This window comes from Silene latifolia, chromosome 8 (assembly GCF_048544455.1).
Source record: "Silene latifolia isolate original U9 population chromosome 8, ASM4854445v1, whole genome shotgun sequence".
Classification (NCBI taxonomy): Eukaryota; Viridiplantae; Streptophyta; class Magnoliopsida; order Caryophyllales; family Caryophyllaceae; genus Silene; species Silene latifolia.
Window position 1 is genome coordinate 25,367,664 of NC_133533.1, and position 22,217 is coordinate 25,389,880.

Here is a 22,217-nt window from a genome sequence, read left to right on the forward strand (position 1 = left end):
AACCAATTACTCAGAATAGTTGGTTAGGATTCCTTACAAACTTGTTCAACAATTTAAAAGACATCTATGAAAAGCATGGTTTATCCATCTAGAACAGCAACAGTGGGCGATACTGTTGCCTTGGCATAGCAAACTCAATATTTTCTATCTCAATTCTAATGACCCAAATTAAATACAAGGCGGTCTTCATCCAACGCTTCAATCGTCTTGAATCAACAAATCGGCAATTCCTATTAAGTAAACTTAAGAGAAAACATTAGTAACATTTGTTTTGTCATCATCAACACAATAAGCTCAACAAAAGTTGTTTACGCGGTAATTGGAGTATAACTAAAAAATCTATATACGGAGTATAACAAATATGTCATATTGACAAACACCCTTTTAATAAAGACAAATTTCATCAAGATATTTACATATCCGTCACAAAGTTTCAAGACGGATACCATTTTACCTCACAATATACCCACTTTTTCTCTCTCTGCAACACTATTCATGTGGTCCCCTTTCTCCACTAACCCATTTTGTTACCATTTTATCTCACAAAATATCCGTCACAAATGGTAACCCGTCACAAGGGAGACCAATTGTTAATAAAGTTATTTTTTTTTCTTTTTAGATAATGCGTAAAAATCATAAAGTATTTTATTTTTAATATTTATAAAAATTGCTTTTGACCAAAAAAAAAAAATTATAATAGTTGCTATTTTTTAATGGACTATAATAATCGATTATGATGTACATAACATTGACAGTTGTAACTAAATCTCTCTATATTTTCTTAAAACGGCCTAGTAGTAAATGTGATCATCTTAATTCCGAATTGACACCATCCCTTCTCCGTGTATTTCGTTTCCTCCGCTGTTTATCTCAGTCTCCTATTTATAATCTATCTCTAATATCTATAAATTTAATCACATGCATAATACATTCTAAACTAAAACTCCTTTGTTTTTCTTCTGTATCTAACAACATCTAAAATTCTAAAAATTGTATATATTAAATAAAAATTCAATCAAAAACAAAACAACTCAAGGGCTGAGTTGTTTTGTTTTGGTTGATTAAATTTTCATGAATTTTTGTTGTTAGATTAACAGAAGAAAACCCACATTGTTCATATAAAAAAGATTCAGTCTTTTTCATTAATTCTCGAAAAAGACACGATTTTTCCTGCAAAAAATGGCAGAAAAAAAGAAATATATAACAGCAGAAGAATTAAAAACCCATAATAAATCAGGAGATTTATGGATTTCAATTCAGGGTAAAGTATATGATGTATCAAATTGGATGAAACAACACCCAGGTGGTGATGTTCCATTATTAGCACTTGCAGGTCAAGATGTTACAGATGCATTCATAGCTTATCATCCCGGTACGACATGGAAATCGCTGGACCAATTTTTTAACGGGTATTATTTGAAAGATTTTCAAGTTACAGAAGTTTCAAAAGATTATAGAAAACTCGTTAATGAATTCGCTAAGATGGGATTATTTGATAAGAAAGGACATGGTGTGATATACAATTTTATGTCAATTGTTATAATGTTGGGAATGTGTGTGTATGGTGTTGTTTATTGTGATAGTATCGTGGCTCATCTTGGTTCCGCTGCACTTTTGGGTATGGTTTGGATACAAAGTGCTTATCTTGGACATGATTCTGGTCATTATCAGATGATGTCGAGTGCCGGGTATAATAAGCTTGCTCAGTTTATTACTGGGAATTGTTTGACTGGTATTAGTATTGCTTGGTGGAAATGGACTCATAATGCTCATCACATTGCTTGTAATAGTTTGGATCATGATCCGGATCTGCAACATATTCCTGTTTTTGCTGTTTCCGCGAAGTTTTTCAATAATATGACTTCAGTTTTCTATGGAAGGAAGATGGAGTTTGATGCGCTTTCGAGGTTTTTGATCAGTTATCAGCATTTCACATTTTATCCTGTCATGGTTGTGGGTAGGATCAATTTGTATATCCAAACCTTTCTTCTGTTGTTAAACCCGAAAAGGAATGTACCCAATAGGACTCTTAACATCTTGGGCATTATCGTCTTTTGGACTTGGTTTCCTCTCCTGGTTTCGTACCTGCCGAATAATAAAGAGAGGGCCTTGTTTGTTCTTACTGCCTTCGTGGTGACCGCTTTCCAACATATCCAATTTTGCTTGAACCATTTCTCCGCGAATGTGTATGTGGGTCATCCACAGGGTAATGACTGGTTTGAGAAACAAACCAATGGCTCGATCGACATTACATGTGCAACCTGGATGGACTGGTTATTTGGCGGGTTACAGTTTCAGCTGGAACACCATCTCTTCCCTCGTTTACCTCGTTGTCATCTGAGGAAGGTTTCCCCGGTGGTTCAAGACTATTGCAAGAAGCACAATCTGCCATATAGGAGTCTTACTTTCTGGGAGGCCAATGCTTCGACACTGAAGACTCTTCGAGATGCTGCTATCCAAGCTCGGACCCTGGCAAATCCCATGTCGAAGAATCTCCTATGGGAAGCTTTCAACACCCATGGTTGAATACTTGAATCCATCGGGTTTTTGTTTGATTTTGTGTCGTAGGTTTGTGTCGATAATTTTATCATTTGGTATGATTGTTTATCTGGCCTTTAGAAAATTCAAATACTAGAAGATATATGCTCATGTATTTATGGAATCGGCTTCTTAAATAGATGTAACCAGATACCTTATAACAGTTTTAAGTAACAAGATTCATCATGCTTTGCATATGTTAGTTTCATTGACCTGCTTCTCCATCTCCATTGTTAACTGCCAAACTGTTCATTCCTTTCCGACTTATTATTGATTTATGAGTCAGGTGTAGCTCGTTGCTCGTGGCTTCGAATCAGGAGCTATATACGAAGTCTAAACCAAGTTTGAGTATATTATGCCACCTTCTGTGACTCTAATTGAGGAGCAGTAAGATTGCGATTCATGTCGAGGCATAATAAGGCTGAATCTTTTATCAATAACAGGAACTTGCAGCTTCATCCATAATACCAGAAAGGGTCCTCAGTCCTCACAAAATTGATCTCGAAAACTACCTAATAATCAAAAGTTGAGTCTTGGAAAACTCTACATGACCCCATTTTCGAAAGAAAACATTCAATAAAAGAAAAACCATGTGTTATATCATATTTTTGTTCTTTTTTCTTAAACCTCACATTTTCTATGCGTAAAGTGAAAAGGTAGAATCTAAGGTGGATTTGACTGATAATGTACTAGTTTGTTATTTAGGTGGTTGTAGTAAAATGTGTTAATAGTGGTTGCTCTTTAACTGAAATATCTATCAAGATTATCTAAAATATAGCAATAATAAAGTTGTATTTATCGAGAGTGTTTAAAAAAGGTTTTGTTTTTTTCACATCTAGATTTTACTCTTTCACATATATCTTTTACAATTTTACCTTTGTCACATATTTTTCATTCTCTCACTCAATTGATTTTTTTTCCCTTTCCCCGCTTCTCTTCACCACCAACACCACATCCGTTCACCAACGTCAACCTGTGCAATTTTTATTTATTTCTTGTCCTATTTACGTATATCATTGATGATCTTGAATCCAAATAATTACTTAGGGGTTAGACGGTGTATGGCACTGTCATTCTTGAGAAAAACATGTGCAGAAGAGTTTTAATCGAAGTAATTTATGTTGCTCTATATACTACGCATACTATTCTTTTATTCATAAAATTTGTTGTGCGTATTAATTCTTGATGAACCTTGTATAGATGAGCACTAAGACCGATTCTCCAATTCATTAATGGAGTAGTGATTATTTCACAGCAACATTGCCCCTCCTTAAATCAATATCCCAATTGAAAATTATTTTTGATAAACAAAAATGATTAAATCAAATCCACTGAAAATTAAAGTCATTTGTTGATAAAACGAATTAATTACTTGTTTGATATAAGAATTAAAATACATAATTGAAGAATTTGGGAGGTACTTGATTAGGTTTTAGGAGAAATAGAAATTTAGGTTATTTAATTGGGAAGGGTAATATTTGAAAACATTATGAAAAAAATATATGCGAAAAAAAGTAAAAGTCGTATGTGAAAGAGTAATTCCGTTAAAAGGGGTAGGACAATAATAATAAAAATACAACAATAACTCCTCGAAAATTTCAAAGCATAACAAAAGCAGACAAATTCGAAAAAAAAAAACAATAAGCTATTACGATGTACAATCATAAGTATATTTTAGACAATAAGCTGTTACGGTGTACAATCACAAGTAAAATGGTGTAAATAGACATGGTTAGGTTTTTTTATGGAGCCGTATTAAACCATATTTAAAATAGTATTAAAGTGCTGAAACGTAAATAGGATTTACAAATTCTCGAAAAACAACAGTGCGTTAATTTTAATTGTCAAATAGCATTATATACAATATGAATGTCATATAGTTTTTTAAAATAAATATAATATATAATACTAAAAATCTTAAACAATAATGTTCCCTTCGACTAAATTTAAGCAAAATCACAATGTTTATATTAAGATGTGTGTCTCGACTATTCTATACAATGATCTATATAATATAGTCGGTTATAGGCAAACCTGACAAAAAATGACTCGATCTCAAGAACAAGCCGAAACCCGCCTGAAATCCCAAACTCGAAAATGATCCGATCTAGTATTAACCCTCGTTTTTAGGGTAAAGACCCATCCGACCCGTGATAAGATAATTTATTCAAACTTTGTATTTAATTATAATCCTCAAACTTGTATTATGTATTTATTTTTGAAATTTTGAGATAAAATATATTTTTATTTGTTTTAAAACATACTTTAGCACATAAAAGCTAAAAAATGGTTATCATACAAATCTAGAGACTATTTGTCATGTATATGTAACATTTGATCAATAATACGAATCTGACACAATATTAAATATATAAAATAAAAACGTGTATTCTTATTTATATCATACACTCCATTAAAGTACGAGTAACTAATTATAAAAATTAAAAATCACTATATATTTATTACACAAAAAGTGAAGATAAAACATTTGTAAAAAGATGTGAATCCGACTTGTAGACCCAAACCTAACTATACAAACTCGTATTTTCCATTTTCCATTTTTGTAATACACTCAATTAACATTTTTCTCGAAATTCAAAATAATCGACCCGTTACCCGTCTAACCGATCTGATTGAAAGGTTATGTCTATGTGAGGGAATTTTATTCTTAGTTCAAATCAATAACATTGTATTAATTAGATGCATACCTGTTATTATTTTTATTTTTTTTGAGATAACATACCTGTTATTATTTAGATAACTTTAATGTGACCTTTTTTCGACCCTGCCTTTATATGATTGACCTGAATAAGGTTGTATTATGACTTAACCAGTGATCTAACCCATACAACGCGCGTTTAACTGCTCAAAGATTTCATATAAATGTACTGGTTCAATTCATTTAAAAAAACTGACCTATATATATCCAAACTTTTTTCACTTACATTTCCAGCCGATATCACTCATCTAATAAGTTTCCTTTAAAACGGATGTATCCGTCGTAATTTTAAATGGGTTAATTATTATTCCACTTGTATATGTAAGAAAAATATGTTACTTTTCCTATATAATATTCTACTTTTATTTATTCTAACTACTTGACCCGTCTTAGGCCCTGTTCTTTTGATCGAAATTGTCTCGAATCGAATCAACTAAACGAATCGAACTTAATGGAGCCGAAATGAATCTGAATCAACTTAATGGAGCTGAATGAATCGAATCAACGGAACGGAATCGAATCGATCTCGAATCGAATCGAATCAAATAATAATAAAAAGATTATACTAATACTAATAATAATAATAATAATAATAATAATAATAATAATGCCAATAATAATAATAATAATAATAATAATAATAATAAATATTATAATAACAATAATACCAATAATAATAATAATAAATATTATAATAATATTATTCATTAATAATAATAATATATTAATATAATAAAATAATAATAATAATAATAATAAAAATAATCTAATAAGATATATAAAAAATAAAATAGTAATATAATAATAAATATAGTAGTAATAATAATAATAATAATAATAATAATAATAATAATAATAATAATATATTAGTAATATAAATTATAAAATTATTAATAATAATACAGAGTAATATATTAATAATAATAATTAATAAATAATTAATATAATAATAAAAATAATAGGTCTAATATAGTAACTGATTAATATAATAATATTAAATATAATAATAATAATAATAATAATAATAATAATAATGTGATTAATAATATTATTAATAATGAATATATTAATAAAATAATAAATAAAATAAAATAATATTAAGTATTATAATAATAAATATGTTATGAATAATATTAATAATAATGAATATATTAATAAAATAATAAATAAAATATAGCAATAATAATAATAATAATAATAAATATATTAAATATAAATATAATAATATAAATAATACGAATTAATTATTAATAAATATAATAGTAATTTAATAATAATAATAATAATAATAAGATTTGGGATCATATGAGAACAACCCTTTAGGTGAGAACGGTGAGAACACTTTTCAACCATTAGATTTAACTTCACTAAATCTAATCTAAGGGTTGTGATTAACTCTATTATACAACCACCTATACAACCCAATCCATTGACCGACATTGACCGCCGGAAAAGTCAACGCCATCGGTCAATGGCGGTCAACAACGGTGGTTTGGCCGCCGGTCAAGAAAGGTCAACGTCCGGACAAACTTAGTGACCCGTCGGAAAAGTCAACGCCACCGGTCAATGGAGGTCAACGACGGGACAAATTCAGTCAACGGTCAATGGTGGTCGGTCAACGGTGGTGGCTGGCAGTGGTTGGCGGTGGCCGCGGTCGGTCGGCGGTGGTTAGCGCCGATAGTCAAAGATGATAAACCACTTAGTGAAAGTTCAAAAAGGTTGTTAGTGAGGCTTGAACCCATGACCTCTTGGTTGAGATGCGCTTGTTATTCCCACTGTGCCACAAGCATCTTGTTGCTATTTTTGTATCTCTTTTGATATATGTGTGTATGTTAAGACACGAGTTAAAAAAAGATGTACCTATAATAATTATTAAATGTACTTCTAACTTATATACAATGTACATTCAGTATAAAATCAATGTAATGCTTAGTTAGTTAAATATATTTGATAAAGATTGAACAAAATATCATATGTACTTATGATAATTTGTACTTATTATTTACATAATTATTATAAAATCTACATTTGTTATAGGTTATATTATTTTAATGAAAAATATACGTACAATATATTTATGCCGAAGGTACATTTTATTTTCATTTGAGGTACATAATATATTCTTATATGACATGTCATGTATATTTAAATTATCTATTAAATTCATATCATTAATTCGTTATGTTCATCATATATATATATATAAGGTGTACATTGACCATATGATATAGGTACATCTTATAATAACTATGGGTACATATCAAAGTATTTATGTTTATTTAAATTATTTATCAATCACGTTTCAACAAATCATCAAGTACCTTTAATTTGTTTAGAAGGTACATTAAATATATCTACAATAGGTACATTTATTAATGATTATAGATTCATATCATGTTTATTTTAATTAATTATCTTGCACGGATGAATAAATCATTTACATTTTATGTATATGAGAGGTACATTAAATTTATAATATAAGTCCATATAATACTTATTAAAGGTACATATCATATTTATTTTAATTAATTATCAATTATGACTCGATTTTTTATTATGTACATATTATTTATATAAGAGGCACATTAAATATATATTATACGTACATATAATAAATATTAAAGTTACATACCATGTATATCTTAATTAGTTACAAGGCATGTTTCAATAATTATTCAAGTACATTTTAATAATATAGAAGGGGCATGAAATATATAATAAATGTACATTTTAATAATTATAACTACATATCATATTTACTACAATTGTTTATTAACTTTATTTCACTTACTCATCGGGGACACATTATATATATTGGAGGTACATTAAATATAAAGTGTAGATACAAAGAATAATTAACATAAGTACATAAAATATGTTATTCAATTTTTATCAAGTACACTTAACTAACTCATCATGTACATTGATTTTATAAGGAATGTACATTAAATATAAACAGGAAGTACATTTAATACTTATTAGAGGTACATATTGTTTTAACTCGTGTCCGAACAAAGATATATATTAAAAGATATACAAAAATAACAACAAGATGCATGTGTCACAGTGGTAAAAGTAAGTGCATCTCAACAAGAGGTTGTGGGTTCAATCCCCATCAACAACATTTTTGAAGTTTGAAATTGTTGATCATCATTGACCATTGGTGGTTGTTGACCACCTTCAACCACCGTTGACCGTCCGCCTTTACCAGCCACCGACGACCACCCTTGACTTGGCCGTCAACCACCTTACCAGCCACCCGGGCCACCATTGACCGTTGACCACGGCGACCACCACCTTGACCATTGATCTGGCGTTGACCACCGGCGTTGACCACCCTTGATCTGGCGATCACCACCCTTGACCGGACCAACGACCACCGCGCCACCATTGACAAGATCGACCACCCTTGACCAGTGTTGACTTTTTGTTCATTGACTTTTGGGTGGATTGTGTGTAATATTAAAGCTTAACCTTTAGGATGATGTTAAATCTTGTCCCTTAGATCAAAATTGAATGGTAGGGATTGGTTCTCACCGTTCTCACGATAAGCCCCGTTCTCACCGGAACTCTACCCTAATAATAATAATAGTAAAAACATTAATATAATAATAATAATGATATCAATAAGAATATAAAATAAGAATAAGAATATTAACGTTGAAATAAACTAATATGACTGAATGAATCGATATGAATCGAATTGAATCGAATCGAATCGAATCGAATCGAATGGAGTGAATCGAACTTAATGGAGTGAATCGATCGAATCAAGTTATTAGAACTGAAATTAAGTCCAAAAGAACAGGGTCTTAACCTTAAGACGGATATTGGGTCAATTCTCGTATCATTCTTTTGCGAAAATTGGCCTACGAAATATAACAGGAAGACCATAGGCACCTGTTCTTCAACTATAAGTACAGTAGCAGATGTGTGCAGGTCCTTTCTTTGAGATTGGATATAACCATTCCTTCTGATGATGTTATTCAGTGGTGGCTCACGTTGAGAGTACGAAGTTTACTGAAAAAGAAGATCATAGCAGCTCTGATGCAAGGATTAGCTTACAAAATTTGGGAAGCTAGAAATCATTGTAGGTTTGAGTCTGTTGTAAGTAGGCATGAAATCATTGTTTCACAGGTAAGAGAGGAGGTGCTTAGCCGGATAGGTTTCTTGTGTAAGGCAACTGATAGAGAACGTGTTAGGCAATGGCTAAGATAGCTGTTTGCTTAACATTGTAGTTGATGTAATTTGGACGGTTTTATTGGTTTCTTAATATACTTACATTTTACCAAAAAAAAAAAAAAAAAAAAAAAAAAAAAAAAAAAAAAAAATTGGCCTACGAAATATCTTCTAAAACGGACCTATATATCTAAGAATATGATCTACGTCGTTGGCCCATATACTTATCACTATGCAGCCATACACTCATGACTCACCCCGTATAAATTACTCTTTTACACTCCTCTTTTACCCTACTCTCCCTCCTTCAGCCGCCTACCTCTTTGTCTCTTAGCTCATAATCTCATACTCGTAATTCTTATCGCCTTAATGCCAAAATAAATCAAACCCCATAAAAACAAAACCGTAATTATAATCGCCTAAAAGTTCCGTTCTCTCTCACTCAATGTTCACCACTTCACCCTCAATCTCACCATTACAGGTTCATGCATGAAGTGTAACTATAAAGATTTCAAAACATGTTTGTATGGACCGTTTTTGCAAACGATTTATAGCGTTTGCAGAATTGCAGATGATAATTGAACATTTTCAGTTGATTTTATAGTAGAAGGTTATTTATCATATTTCATTTTTTCTGGGTTATTTTTTTCATTTTGCAATTTTAGCATATTTATTTATTTTGAATATTATTTATTTATCTCATCGTTCAATTTTTATAAAAAAAAAAAAGTTCCTTGGGTATTTTTTTCATATTCATGTTATTTTTCTTTGTTAATTGATCAGTTTTTGCCCCGATAATAGTAGGTTTATAAATACTATTAGTAAAATACTGGTAATATGGTTATTATTAATCTATAATGGTTCATTAATGATATCAAATTGGTAATTGAGTTATTAATGAGCCAAGCACAAAGTCGGTATTAATGAGTATTCATCTTCCAAATTAAATTGCACTAAAAGACATGGGTGGCCTACATAACAAAAATAAAAATGCTTTTTTTAAAATTCCAACTTTCAACCACAGGCTGACATATCAGCTCTGTGGTTGTTTCTTTAATAAAGAGGATTAATGTATAAAGTTTGAGATAAGTCTGAAAATAAAGAAATAATAAAAGTTAGTGGAAAACTGATGTGGCAATTGGCATGGTCTTTAAGACTTTGAAGAATCTTACCAATAATCATACCCTAATAAAAAGTCAATTAACAGGTACTATCAGTACTCTCGGTTCTTTTTTGAAACGGATAAAAATACTACGAAATTTACGTGGTAGTCAACGGAGAGTGCGAGGAACAAAACGTAACAGAAAAAATAAAAATGGACTCTGTATTTGTGAATTGTGATTCCGTTCAAACGTATAAGTTAAGTTTATCAATCCAAATCGTACAAGTTCAGTTTATCAATCTAAAAGAACATGACCATAATTCCATTGCTTAATCACCTCTTAGGCCTTATTCATTTCGGCTTAATTCCAGCTTTATTCAGTCCATTTCAGTTTTATTTAGTTGTGTAAAGGTCGATTCAGCTGAAAAAGAACAAAACCTTAACATTTAGTTCGTATTTTAAATGCACTTGGAGCAATTGAAACGAGAGGTATCAGATTCGAGTCCCTAAGAATACAACGGTGTTAATAAGTTATAACTCATGAGCCATTATGTGTGATGAGTGACTCATGAGTGAGAGCTTTACACTGAAGTTGTCATACCCAACTCGAATCCGGACTAAACTGAATAGTATACACAAAAAAATGGAATTAATCCGTCCAAAAGAAACATTATTTACTCCGTTTCACATTTAAGACGATCTTAGACGACTTTTAGAACATCAAGAGTCGAAGTCTAGATTGATCGCACACACAATGCCAAATAAGTTGACAAAAATCCAAATTCATACAAGTACAATACTTTTCTCATCCCATAATTACAACTTAACACAAAAAATAATTGAGTCCAACACAATCTCGAATATCCGCTTATAATTATCAACGTTTATCCCCTTTTATCCACACAATATCTTTCCCTCCTTCTCATCCCATGTCTTCCACCTTCCATTCATTCCTCTTCCCCCAATTTTCAAATCAATTTCCCTAATTACTTCCTCAAAAATGTCAATTTCTGGAATTACAACCACTTTCTCAAACCCTAACCCTAGAATTCTCAATTCCCTTTCCTCTCCCTCCCCCACCCCCAAATTGATTGGATTTTCAAAATCCAATTTTAGGGTTTGTGCGAAAGTTGCCAGCCCGGAACCAGTTTCTAGGGTTTACGATCAGTTATCGGCTTCGGCTCCTAGTGGTGCAACGGCGTCGTCGTCTTCTGAACAGAAAAAGAAAGATGATCATGATAAAAGGGAGTATTATTTGAATATGGGTTATGCTATTCGTAGCTTGCGTGAGGAGTTTCCTCATTTGTTTTATCGTGAGCTTAATTTTGATATTTACAGGTTTGGTTTTTCTGTTTTAATCTTCTTTTATTTATTAATTTGTTTTTTGTTGTTTTGTTGTAATTATTTTGATGTTATTATGGTTTGATTTAGTGGTCTGTTGATTGATTATTTAATGATGCTGTGAGAAATTGTTGAATTTAGCTACTTCAATCGGTTTTAATTCATTTGATTTTCGGGCTCGAATATGAGAGACTAGTAAGCATTGAAAATAGGTGGGAGTAGCCGAGTAGGAGCGGAACCAGGAATTATGGTTAAGGGGTCGAACCATTAATGAAATACGGAGTATGAAATAAGGAATTGGAGGGATCCATTTTCCCTCCTCCAAGACAAATCAAAATCTCTCCACAATAGGCAAGATTTTGAAGGAAATTGTATCCAAACACCCACATCCCATTTTCCCCTCCCCTTCCCTTCCCTCCCATTCTCTTCCCTCCTCCCCCCTCCCCCCTCCCCTCCTTTTCCCTTCACTTTTGCTATCCAAACACACCCTGAGGTCTTGCCCCTTTAGTTCGGATACTGGTTGAGAGGGATATTAGCTTATACGAGTTGCTACTGCTTTTGAATGGACTTTTGTTTATGAGTCTACAAGTGTGGTAGTCAATTGTACAACAAATGTTGGTGGTGTAAGGTTAAAGCTGAATGTTTGAGTTTTTGAGGTGGTGTGGACTGTCGTAGCTCCTTGGTGAGATATGTGATGCTTATTTTGAGGGCGATGTGTTGTCGTAAGAAAGTATAATCAGTAGGTTGTGTTAAGCAGATTTCTATGTTGGAGGTGTTCTAGTTGTAGTAGACTGTATTTGTTTCTTAATGTTGCTTAGGTTAAGACGGATATGGTTGTTGACAGTTTTAAAGGATTGTTCTTGTTAGGCTTACCTCGTATCGTTTTGGGATTAGTGGTCTGAAGTATGACAGGTTTGGGGTTATAGCTTTGTGTTTTTATTCGTCATTTGGTAAGTGTGATAAGATAGAAAATAGCATATAGCTCGCTTAGCTCTTTATGCTTCATGATTTCTTACATCATGAAGATATGAAGTAGCAGAGTGTGGCTGCATTTTGCGTCGTAGCTTCCAATACTGGTCATATGGAAACAGCCTCTTGATGACTTTGACATGGATCTTAGTTTGAAAAGGCGCGCCTTGGATGAGGCACTATCCGAAACGCCTCGGTGCACTTTAGGTGCGCCTTTTGGACAAGGCTCATTAACGTCTAAATCTTTAGATATGCCTTTTTTTTTTACACCATTATTCCTAATCTTTACTCCTTTAGATGTTAGTCAACTTGAAAACTCCTAAAAGGAGTATTGTTGCCCAAAATTTTATTTCGGAAATAAAATAAAGCTAAAAAAATAGGGCGCCTTGCGTCTAAAAGGCGCACGCCTTCACCTTGCGCCTCATCGCTTCAGCCCCTTAACGCCTCGGTGCGCCTTGCGCCTCTTCAAACTAAGACATGGATAATGCTTTGTTATCCGATCCCTTTTCCTCACCAAAAATGTGACTCATTGAGAAATTGGGGTGATGTCGATGGTGGTGAAGGTGGTAGTACTTTCCAGGGGAGAGTTTAGATTCAATGGGTTGGCAGGAAAATCGTTTTAATCTTTTCTCTCGATTTAATTCTATTTCGGTTTTCAAAATCGTTTTAATCTTTTCTCTCAATTTAAATTTTAAGTTTTTATAAAAAAATCCGGAATTCGATTTTAAAACCTCTAAGTTTACCTTGACTTTCCATTACATTTTCGCTCTCCCTATTGTTTTTCATTTTCCCTTTTCTATTCGCATTTTGAGGTGTGCGTTCACCCATGGACGGTTCTAAAGGATGATTCATGTCAGCCGACCCCAAATCATTTTGGGATTAAGGCTCTGATGTTGTTGTTGTTGTTGTTGTTTAGTGAAATATGAATTTTGGTCATTTCCCCTACTTTGTAAGAGGAGACACTACTCCTTCCATCACTATTAAGTATTAAATTGTCCAATTCTCTTTATATCAGGTGGTGAAATGGTCATTTTACCACCTATTCTCGATACATATCATTCTCTTCTTTGTAAGAGGAGACACAAGGCCCTTGCAAGTTGCAATAAAAGGGCAAGGGGAATTGAACTGATGACGTGTATCATCTACGGGACGTTAGTCTCTACTACTAGGCTAGTAGCTCATTGATGAAACCAGAATATTATTTAAGATTGAGCAATTAGTTTTATTTTTGATTGCTTCTGTTGGCTTTTTTTGTTCCAAATAAATGCAGTTTAGATATTCAGGTTCGAGCGCCTGTTTGTTTCTCACTATTGGTTTTCTTGCCGCTCTGTGTAGGGATGATATTGTCTTCAAAGATCCTCTAAATACATTTGCTGGTATCGAAAACTATAAATCAATCTTTTGGGCATTGCGATTCAATGGACGGATATTTTTCAAGGCCTTGTGGGTTGAAATTTTGAGTATATGGCAGCCTATGGAGAATGTCATCTTGATTCGCTGGACCGTACATGGCATCCCACGAGTCCCATGGGAGAGTCGTGGTCGTTTTGATGGGGTTTCCGAGTACAAACTTGACAAGAATGGTAAAATCTATGAGCATAAAGTTGACAATATTGCCTTGAACTCTCTTGGAAAGTTTCAGGTGCTCTCTGTCCAGGATCTGATGTTGTCTCTTGGTCGCCCTACAACAGCAAAACCTACCTGTTTTGAGTTCTCTTCCTCTCCTTATCCTCCTCCTCCTTCTCCTTCTTCTTCTTCGATGACCAAACCCGTCACATTTGTGGATTCTGCAAGGCATTACTTGGATTGTGCTCTGGATTTGTCGCATAGACATGAGACCGAAACTTCTCAGAAATCATAGCCTTTTATTGAAGAGAAGTTTTCAGTAGGGTGAAATTGGCTAGAGATGTTGTAGTTTGATCTTCATCATGTTGGCGAGCTTTATTGCTGCACATCGAAACACAGGTTGTGTCAAGTAGGAGTATAAGTGTATAACACGATAAATAAACGATTATATGCAGGACTCAGCTCACGGTAATACTCCATCCATTATACTCAGTTAGTGGTTGCTTACACTTTTCAAAATTCCCTAACAAATTTGAAAAATGTAAGTCTGTTCATATGGATGGAGTGATGGAGTAAGCAACAACTCCGACAGTAATATGGGTAATATATACAGTACGATGTAAATATTGTACAGAACCAATGTAAACTTGGAATTTTCATGCGTTTTCGGCGTCCATTTTTTTCTCCCACCCAGTAGCATTGTATGATGGGTGCTGTTTTGTATGCATGGTATATCATAATTATATAGTATATTGAATATATTTCTTTTTTGGATCTTATTGATGCATTGGTAAATTGGGAGCTGGTATGATTCAACTACGGAGGTTCCGGAAAGGAGCAAAAACATGTGCAATGTTGTTTTTTGTTATCTAGTTCACCTTCTTTTGTGGTGCACTTGCTTTATATCTCCGACACACAAGGGAAGACGCGGTGGGGAAGAAAGCAGCCCTAGCCTCTGTCCGGCCGATCATTCTGCTGGCATTTCGCATTCACGACCTTGTTTGACTGCCGCTCGGGGATCATTGATCACGTAGTTTTATCAACTTCTTACAGTCAACTACTCTCCCTCGTTAAATACAAGGGTGTACAGTAGCTGCCAAAAAAAAGGGTGTACAGTGGAACTATACGAGGCCTAAACAAGTAAACATGCATGAGAGTATGAGACACCACAGCCTCGACTCTCTGAGGCCAAAGGTGTCGAGATGGAGGGAATACATTATTAGGAATTTAAGATGTTTTAAGACTAGGAGTGCAGGACCATTAAATGGAATATACTTCGATTGGTAAAGTTAGTCTTCTTCAATTTGATGTTGCTATGATCAAGTATATAATTGTAATACCTTTTCAAATTGAGCGTCCAAAATTAAAAGAGTAAAAATGGTTCACTCAAGAATTGTCACAATCAGAGGAGAAGCGAATATCAGTTAGCTTAGCTGGTATAGTCATGAGAGGTGTTACTGTGTTAGTGTGTTATTCATGGCCTGGATTTAAACCTCGTTGGATTCAAACCTCGTTAGCATCATATTCGCCCTCGTGGCTCCCTTTACAGGAAGGAAGAAGAAACAATCGGATGAAGAGACACGTTCTTATTAAAACATATACCAAATGAAAAACAAAAAATAATTTTAGATCACGATCAAGATAGTAAAAGAGTCACGATAAACATAAAAAAGAATATACTAAAATTGTTATCTTAATAAAACCGTTTTTCACAACTTGTAATATTTCAACAAGATGATCAATCCACACCTAAAACTAGTTTTAGACCCGTGCAAAATTGCACGGGCATATATTTATAGATATTATTATCATCTCATATTAAAAGGCTATCATGTCATATTTATGATTAAGAACTCGTAAACGGCATGCATTCTAAAGATGTGGTAATTTAGAAAAATAAAACTTCACATTGAACATCTATCTAAATAAAGAGATTTAGTATACAAAGTCCACAATATAAAATACAAATGGATAATGGGTTATGAAAGATATTAATGATGTAGCAAAAGAAAATACGATACTTTGATTTGAATGAAGGGAGTACTCCCTTTTTTCCTTGGAATATTTTCATTTTTCATTATATAAATAATGCTTTATAAGTAAATGTCTTATTTTTACTGTATTTTTAAAATTTTGAATGGTTTAGTCTCATTTTCTTCTTGATTTTTTTTTACTATTAGGCCGTCTTTTTTTGTACTGAAATTGTCTGAATTAAACTGAATTTAATGGAGCTAAATTCAACTAAACTTAATGGAATTGAACTTAACTTAATAGAGCTGAATTGATCTGAACTGGGGTAAGAGTTAACTTGTAAAGAGAAGAGAAGATAAGAGCTGAACTGAACTAAACTAAATGAAATTGAACTGGACTTAATGGAACTGAACTGAACTGAACTAAGAGCTAATTTGTAAAGAGAAAAGCTGAATTGTATTGAACTGAATTAAACTGAGTAAAGTTGAAACGAACTGAAGTGTACTGAAATGAACTGAAATTAAGTTAAAAAAAACAAGACCTTAGTAGATAAATATCACTCATTTGTCCAAATATATCATTATTTATTTATCTTGAAATGATTATTTTATGTTTGGCATGCATACAGTTATGTCTAAGCCGAATAATTTCCGTACTTTTAAAGATGTTTTAGAGATGAAATAGAAAATATTAAAATCTTTTGATCCCATTTTTATGCCCCCTATATGTTTGAGAGGAATTAATAAAAATTAATGAATTACATACTCTATCTCTTGAACTAAAAAGAGTTCAAATTAAACAATATTATTGTGTTGGAAATAGTGATAGTTCGATGCTCACATTTTTTGTGTTGGAAATAGTGATAGTTCGATGCTCACATTAATAAAAAGTAATATTCGATGCTCACATTTTTTTCCTTATTAAATAATCATTCTCGTTCAAATCAAAGGTAACACTTGCTTTTTGGCATTATTCATGATTGTAGGGAATTTTTGATATTATTCTTAATCTATAAGACAAAATATAGTCATGTAATATCTTGTTTGTTTATCGTGTCATGAATGCTGTAAGAATATCAAATTTTTATAATTTTTAATAATGTGTAACTAAAGATATTCACGTTGCAAAACATGTCTCGGCAAATTTGATAAAACATCTGTTACCTTTGGTTTGGATGAGAGAGGGTATAAAAATAATAATTTATTATAGAGAATGACTCCATGAAAGTAACAGTATATCCTCCTTTAACAATGATATATATCTTAGAATAAAATATGTCAGATAACATCTCACTTTCTGAAACAAACATTTTACTAATCTCAATACATTATATTTTTCTCTTATAATTTATGTAATATTTGACATGTCTTAAATATAATTTGCTTAATTAAGATGCAACTCTGTAACTATTTGGGCTCATATCATTAGAAATTTGGGCTTTCGTAACATTAAACTTGTACATATATCCATACCCTTTCTGTAAACTACATGCCCTTTGTCAATCTGTCCGCCGACTTAGAGCTCCTTTCTTTCTTTACTCTCTTTATCTCTTTCGCCAAGTCCAAGTCCATTAAACGTTCCCTTTCACTACTTGTCTACCCAGATCTGTCCTCTAACTCGCTTAATGGCTCAATCACATTTAATCTACTGAAATAACTTTCAATTAATTCTTACTCAAACGACTTTGGTATGTTATATGATACTCTGTAAAATTTAAGAAATTAGAATTTAGCTGATATTTTATAATGTTTCTCTTATTTTTATTGTTCCATATACTAATTTTTTAAGTTTTTCTTAAGTTAAAAATGTGTTTTTTTTAGAGTTATTTATGTTACTCTGTACACGCATTTTATATAAAAAAATATTCAATTAAATTCTATAAGTATTTATTACGTATTATTTTCAAACTGGCTATCTCTATAAAAATCTGGTAATAATGATTCTATTAATTACCAATATTTTTGTTTTTGAAAAATGGTTCTAGTTTGGTAGAACTTCTAATCGGACTTTAAATTTAGGTTATCTGGTAATAATGTTTTTGTGTTGTTTTTATGTTAAACAATAAACATTCATAAGTTGCTTATTTTAATTTTCCATTTTGTAAATAATGGGTAAAATTGATAAAAAAATTGTATTTTTTTTATTTCCTCGTTTATTTTATTAAAGCGTCTTGCTTGTGACGGGCTAATCCCGTCACAAGCTGAAGACCTCTCACAAAAAGGGAGAGGGGACAAGATGAGGCACCCTCCATGTGCTTCCCCACTCACCTCTCATGGATATTTTGTGAGAAGAAATGGTATCCGTCACAAGCCACCGTCTTCAATGGGATTTTGTGTTATTTTATTTTTACTGGTAAAAACAGCCTTGAGATAATGAGATTTGCATTGGCTTGACAAACTAAATTACTAAATCTTAAATGTATCAACAACATAAACAAAGCTATCAAAAAAAAAAAAACATAAACAAAACTGTACGACGTGGTAGATGAAATGACAAAGATACCCTCTGTATTTAGAGTTGCAAAAAATGACGTGGAGCAACCACAGATGAGTAAATGCTTTTGTATTAATAAAGATAGGATTGTGTTGTGACTAATTACAAAACCGATAACACCAAATTGAAATTAACGAATACATCTACAGATTATCACTTAGTCTGACTCGGGATAAGCACATTCGTTTATCAATCTGTCTCCCTTGTGACAGACGCTATCCGTTACAAGCTAAAGACGGAACGGATACATACCACATTGTATTAATATGGTCCAAATGGACCCATATCCCCTATATACTTAAATGAATAGGAAAAACTCAAAATTTTCCCGCCTAAAATATTTCCCCTATTTTGATATAATCTATTATTTTCTTTCCTATTTCAATATAGTTCCCTATTTAAGATTTGCTTCTAGGTTTTTTGATGATAAAAATTTCGTTCTCGATAAGATAAGTTGTAGCTAAAAGATATGCTATTAAAAAAGTTATAAAACAGTATCATTAAATTTGTGTAAAAACTTTTTTCATTAAAATGCACATTTCATGTTACGAGTATTACTTATGTTTTTTTTCTCTCAAATCAAAATACAATGACGAAAAACGTTAAAAAATAATGAATTGTGAATATAGTATACTAAAAGGTAAAATTTTATAAAGGATCAATTGATAAAAACACCCTTTAATGTTGCGTTTTTTAAAACTTAACACATTATCAAAAGTTTTTTAAAACTCAATACCTTAATGTGCACTTTATTCACATTTTGGTACCTTAAGTGGATTTAGGCCAAAAAAAATGTGAAATACTGCCGAGATTGAATCAACCGTGACTTGAAGTTATAAGAGGGAAGGGAAGAGGTTGAAAATGTAAACGGAGTGCATCATAAATATGTCGTCATGTCTTTAAAAAATGGCCGGAATATTTCATTTTTTTGGCCTAAGTCCACTTAAGGTACCAAAATACGAATAAAATGCACATTAACAGGGGCGTCTAATACCCCGGGCGACCACGGGCAGCGGAACCGGGCCTCCAGTTTTGGCCGCCGAATTTATAAGCTTACTAATAAAATTTAATATAAATCTCGACGTGTAATACACTTATACATTCATATTTGGGGCCTCATTTTTGTGTGGTGCACTGGGCCTCCGTTTACTTTAAGACGCCCCTGACATTAAGGTATTAAGTTTTAAAAAACTTTTCATACGGTGTTAAGTATTAAAAAGTGCGACATTAAAGGGTGTTTTCATCAATTGATCCTTCTATAAACACCGTTCATGCATTGCACAGGCCTATACTAGTTGTGTATTAATTAGCTAAAATCAGATTTGACATCCCCTATTTACTAAATGAATAGGTCAATCTACGTTTTTTCCCACCTAAAATTTTATCTTCTAATTGGGCTTTTATTTTTATTACATTCTACTATGGGCTAAGTCTAATATAAAAAATGATACCAAAAAAATATTTTTATTAACCATCTATTCTACTAAGTGCTGAATAACGTAAAAAAATATTGCCAGATTATTGAAAATATTTGATTGCATATATTATTATCTTTGGCAAGATAATAAGTCATTATTTGATAGAACGTAAAAAAACTGACAACGAAATATATGCAATCAAATATTTATGAAAATATTTGATTGTATATATTATTTGATTGTATATATTATTATCTTTGGCAAGATAATTCCCTATCTACTAAAGAATAGGTGAACTCGTGATTTTTTCCTCCAAAAAACATATTCTTAAATAAGAAATTTAATCACAATTAAATTCATTATCCACTCAATAAGGAACATACTTATATATTACATAATTTATTTCAATTTATAATTTTTTATTAAAATATATCTTTACATGAAATTATATTGTTTACACTAAAATTTTAAATATAATCTTTTAATTAAATATTAAAGAAATTTAAATAAAACTATAAATTTTTAAATATATTATTGATGCTATTATTTGAGAAGGATTTCACTCATACTATGTATCAAACAAAACTTTAAAGGGTTTTTCTAACGTGTGCCCTTAGGGCACACATTAATAACCCAAATATGTAAGATTATCAACATATTCTCATTAAATATGGTAAAAATGAGAATATGCTTGAGTATCTCATGTGAATTTGTTGATAATCTTACCATATATGGGTTATTAATGTGTGCCCTAAGGGCACACGTTAGAAAAACCCAACTTTAAATCACAAATTTTGTTTTCGTGGAAAAAAAATTGAGAGAATTTATAAATTGAAATCATTATTGATAAATACAAACAATCATTATTGAGAAATATGAACAATTATGGAGACACTAATACGAACAAAACTGCAAAAAAGCTAATTTTATTCCAACTTTTTTCTAAAAACAAAGCATAATGACGAGAAATACGAACAATTATTGAGACATTATAATACTCCCTCCTATTCTATATATTCTTCCCTATTTCCTAAAACGGATTATTCAGGTTTTCTTCCCCTTTCTTATTTTGGAAACTTTTACTCTTATTTTATTCATTTCTCTCTCCTATCACCAAACCCCACCCAACTCTTTTACTCATATTTTATTACTTTTCTTAATATTTTGGCCCCACCATTTCTTATTTAACTCATAATTATTCATCCTTCTCTCCTACTACCAAACCCCACCCAACTTTTTACTCTTATTTTATTCTTCTTCTTAATTCTCGTGCCCACAAACAAAGGGAAGAATACATAGAATTGGAGGGAGTATAATTTATTAAAAAATAAAAAACTCTATATATATCGTGCATTTATTGCACGGGGTCTGAACTAGTTACCCTTAAAAAAAAAAAGATTTCCCCATTCATTGAGCGGCTATGATAGTACTCAAAAAACCTCTCTTCTTGCTTTGTCAGTTGACAGTCACTTCCTCTCTCTTCTTGTTTCATTCATTTTAAATTTCCTATCAAAATAATAAAAAACATTGTCCTTCCCTATGTTTTCTTTGTTCAACTTTTCAGTTTGCTATCAATATGTTACCATTATAAGGCTGAAAGGTAAGAATTACAACATTAGTAAAAATGGTGACATACTACTTTGTCTTAAAAATATTACCACTTAGCGACCATTCTACACTATGTTTTGTAATTTAAATGAATCTTAAACGGATAACATTTATGAATGTACATGGTGACATATGAGAATTGTAATACCCCGCATTTATATAGACTCGACTCGACCAAGTAGACGATTCACTCGGCCGAGTGGAGCCCCACTCGATCGAGTGCCACTGGACAGTATCCTGGAAGCCTGTAAAGCTGGTCACTCGAACGAGTGGAGCTTCTACTCGATCGAGTGGACCGGCCACTCGACCGAGT

General features: G+C 32.1%; 2 protein-coding genes across 2 annotated transcripts; both read left to right on the plus strand.

Annotated features, from left to right (window-relative positions):
• Positions 1-823: 823 nt before the first annotated feature.
• On the plus strand, positions 824-2,746 carry LOC141596587 (delta(8)-fatty-acid desaturase 2-like). Its single transcript, XM_074416788.1, has one exon. It carries the CDS (start codon positions 1,180-1,182, stop codon positions 2,524-2,526), a length of 1,347 nt encoding a protein of 448 aa, XP_074272889.1. The 5' UTR covers positions 824-1,179; the 3' UTR covers positions 2,527-2,746.
• An 8,617-nt stretch (positions 2,747-11,363) lies between these two features.
• LOC141596588 (uncharacterized) lies at positions 11,364-15,190 on the plus strand. The gene is made up of 2 exons (XM_074416789.1): positions 11,364-11,876; positions 14,184-15,190. Exons 1-2 carry the CDS (start codon positions 11,539-11,541, stop codon positions 14,707-14,709), a joined length of 864 nt encoding a protein of 287 aa, XP_074272890.1. The 5' UTR covers positions 11,364-11,538; the 3' UTR covers positions 14,710-15,190.
• The last annotated feature ends 7,027 nt before the right edge of the window (positions 15,191-22,217 follow it).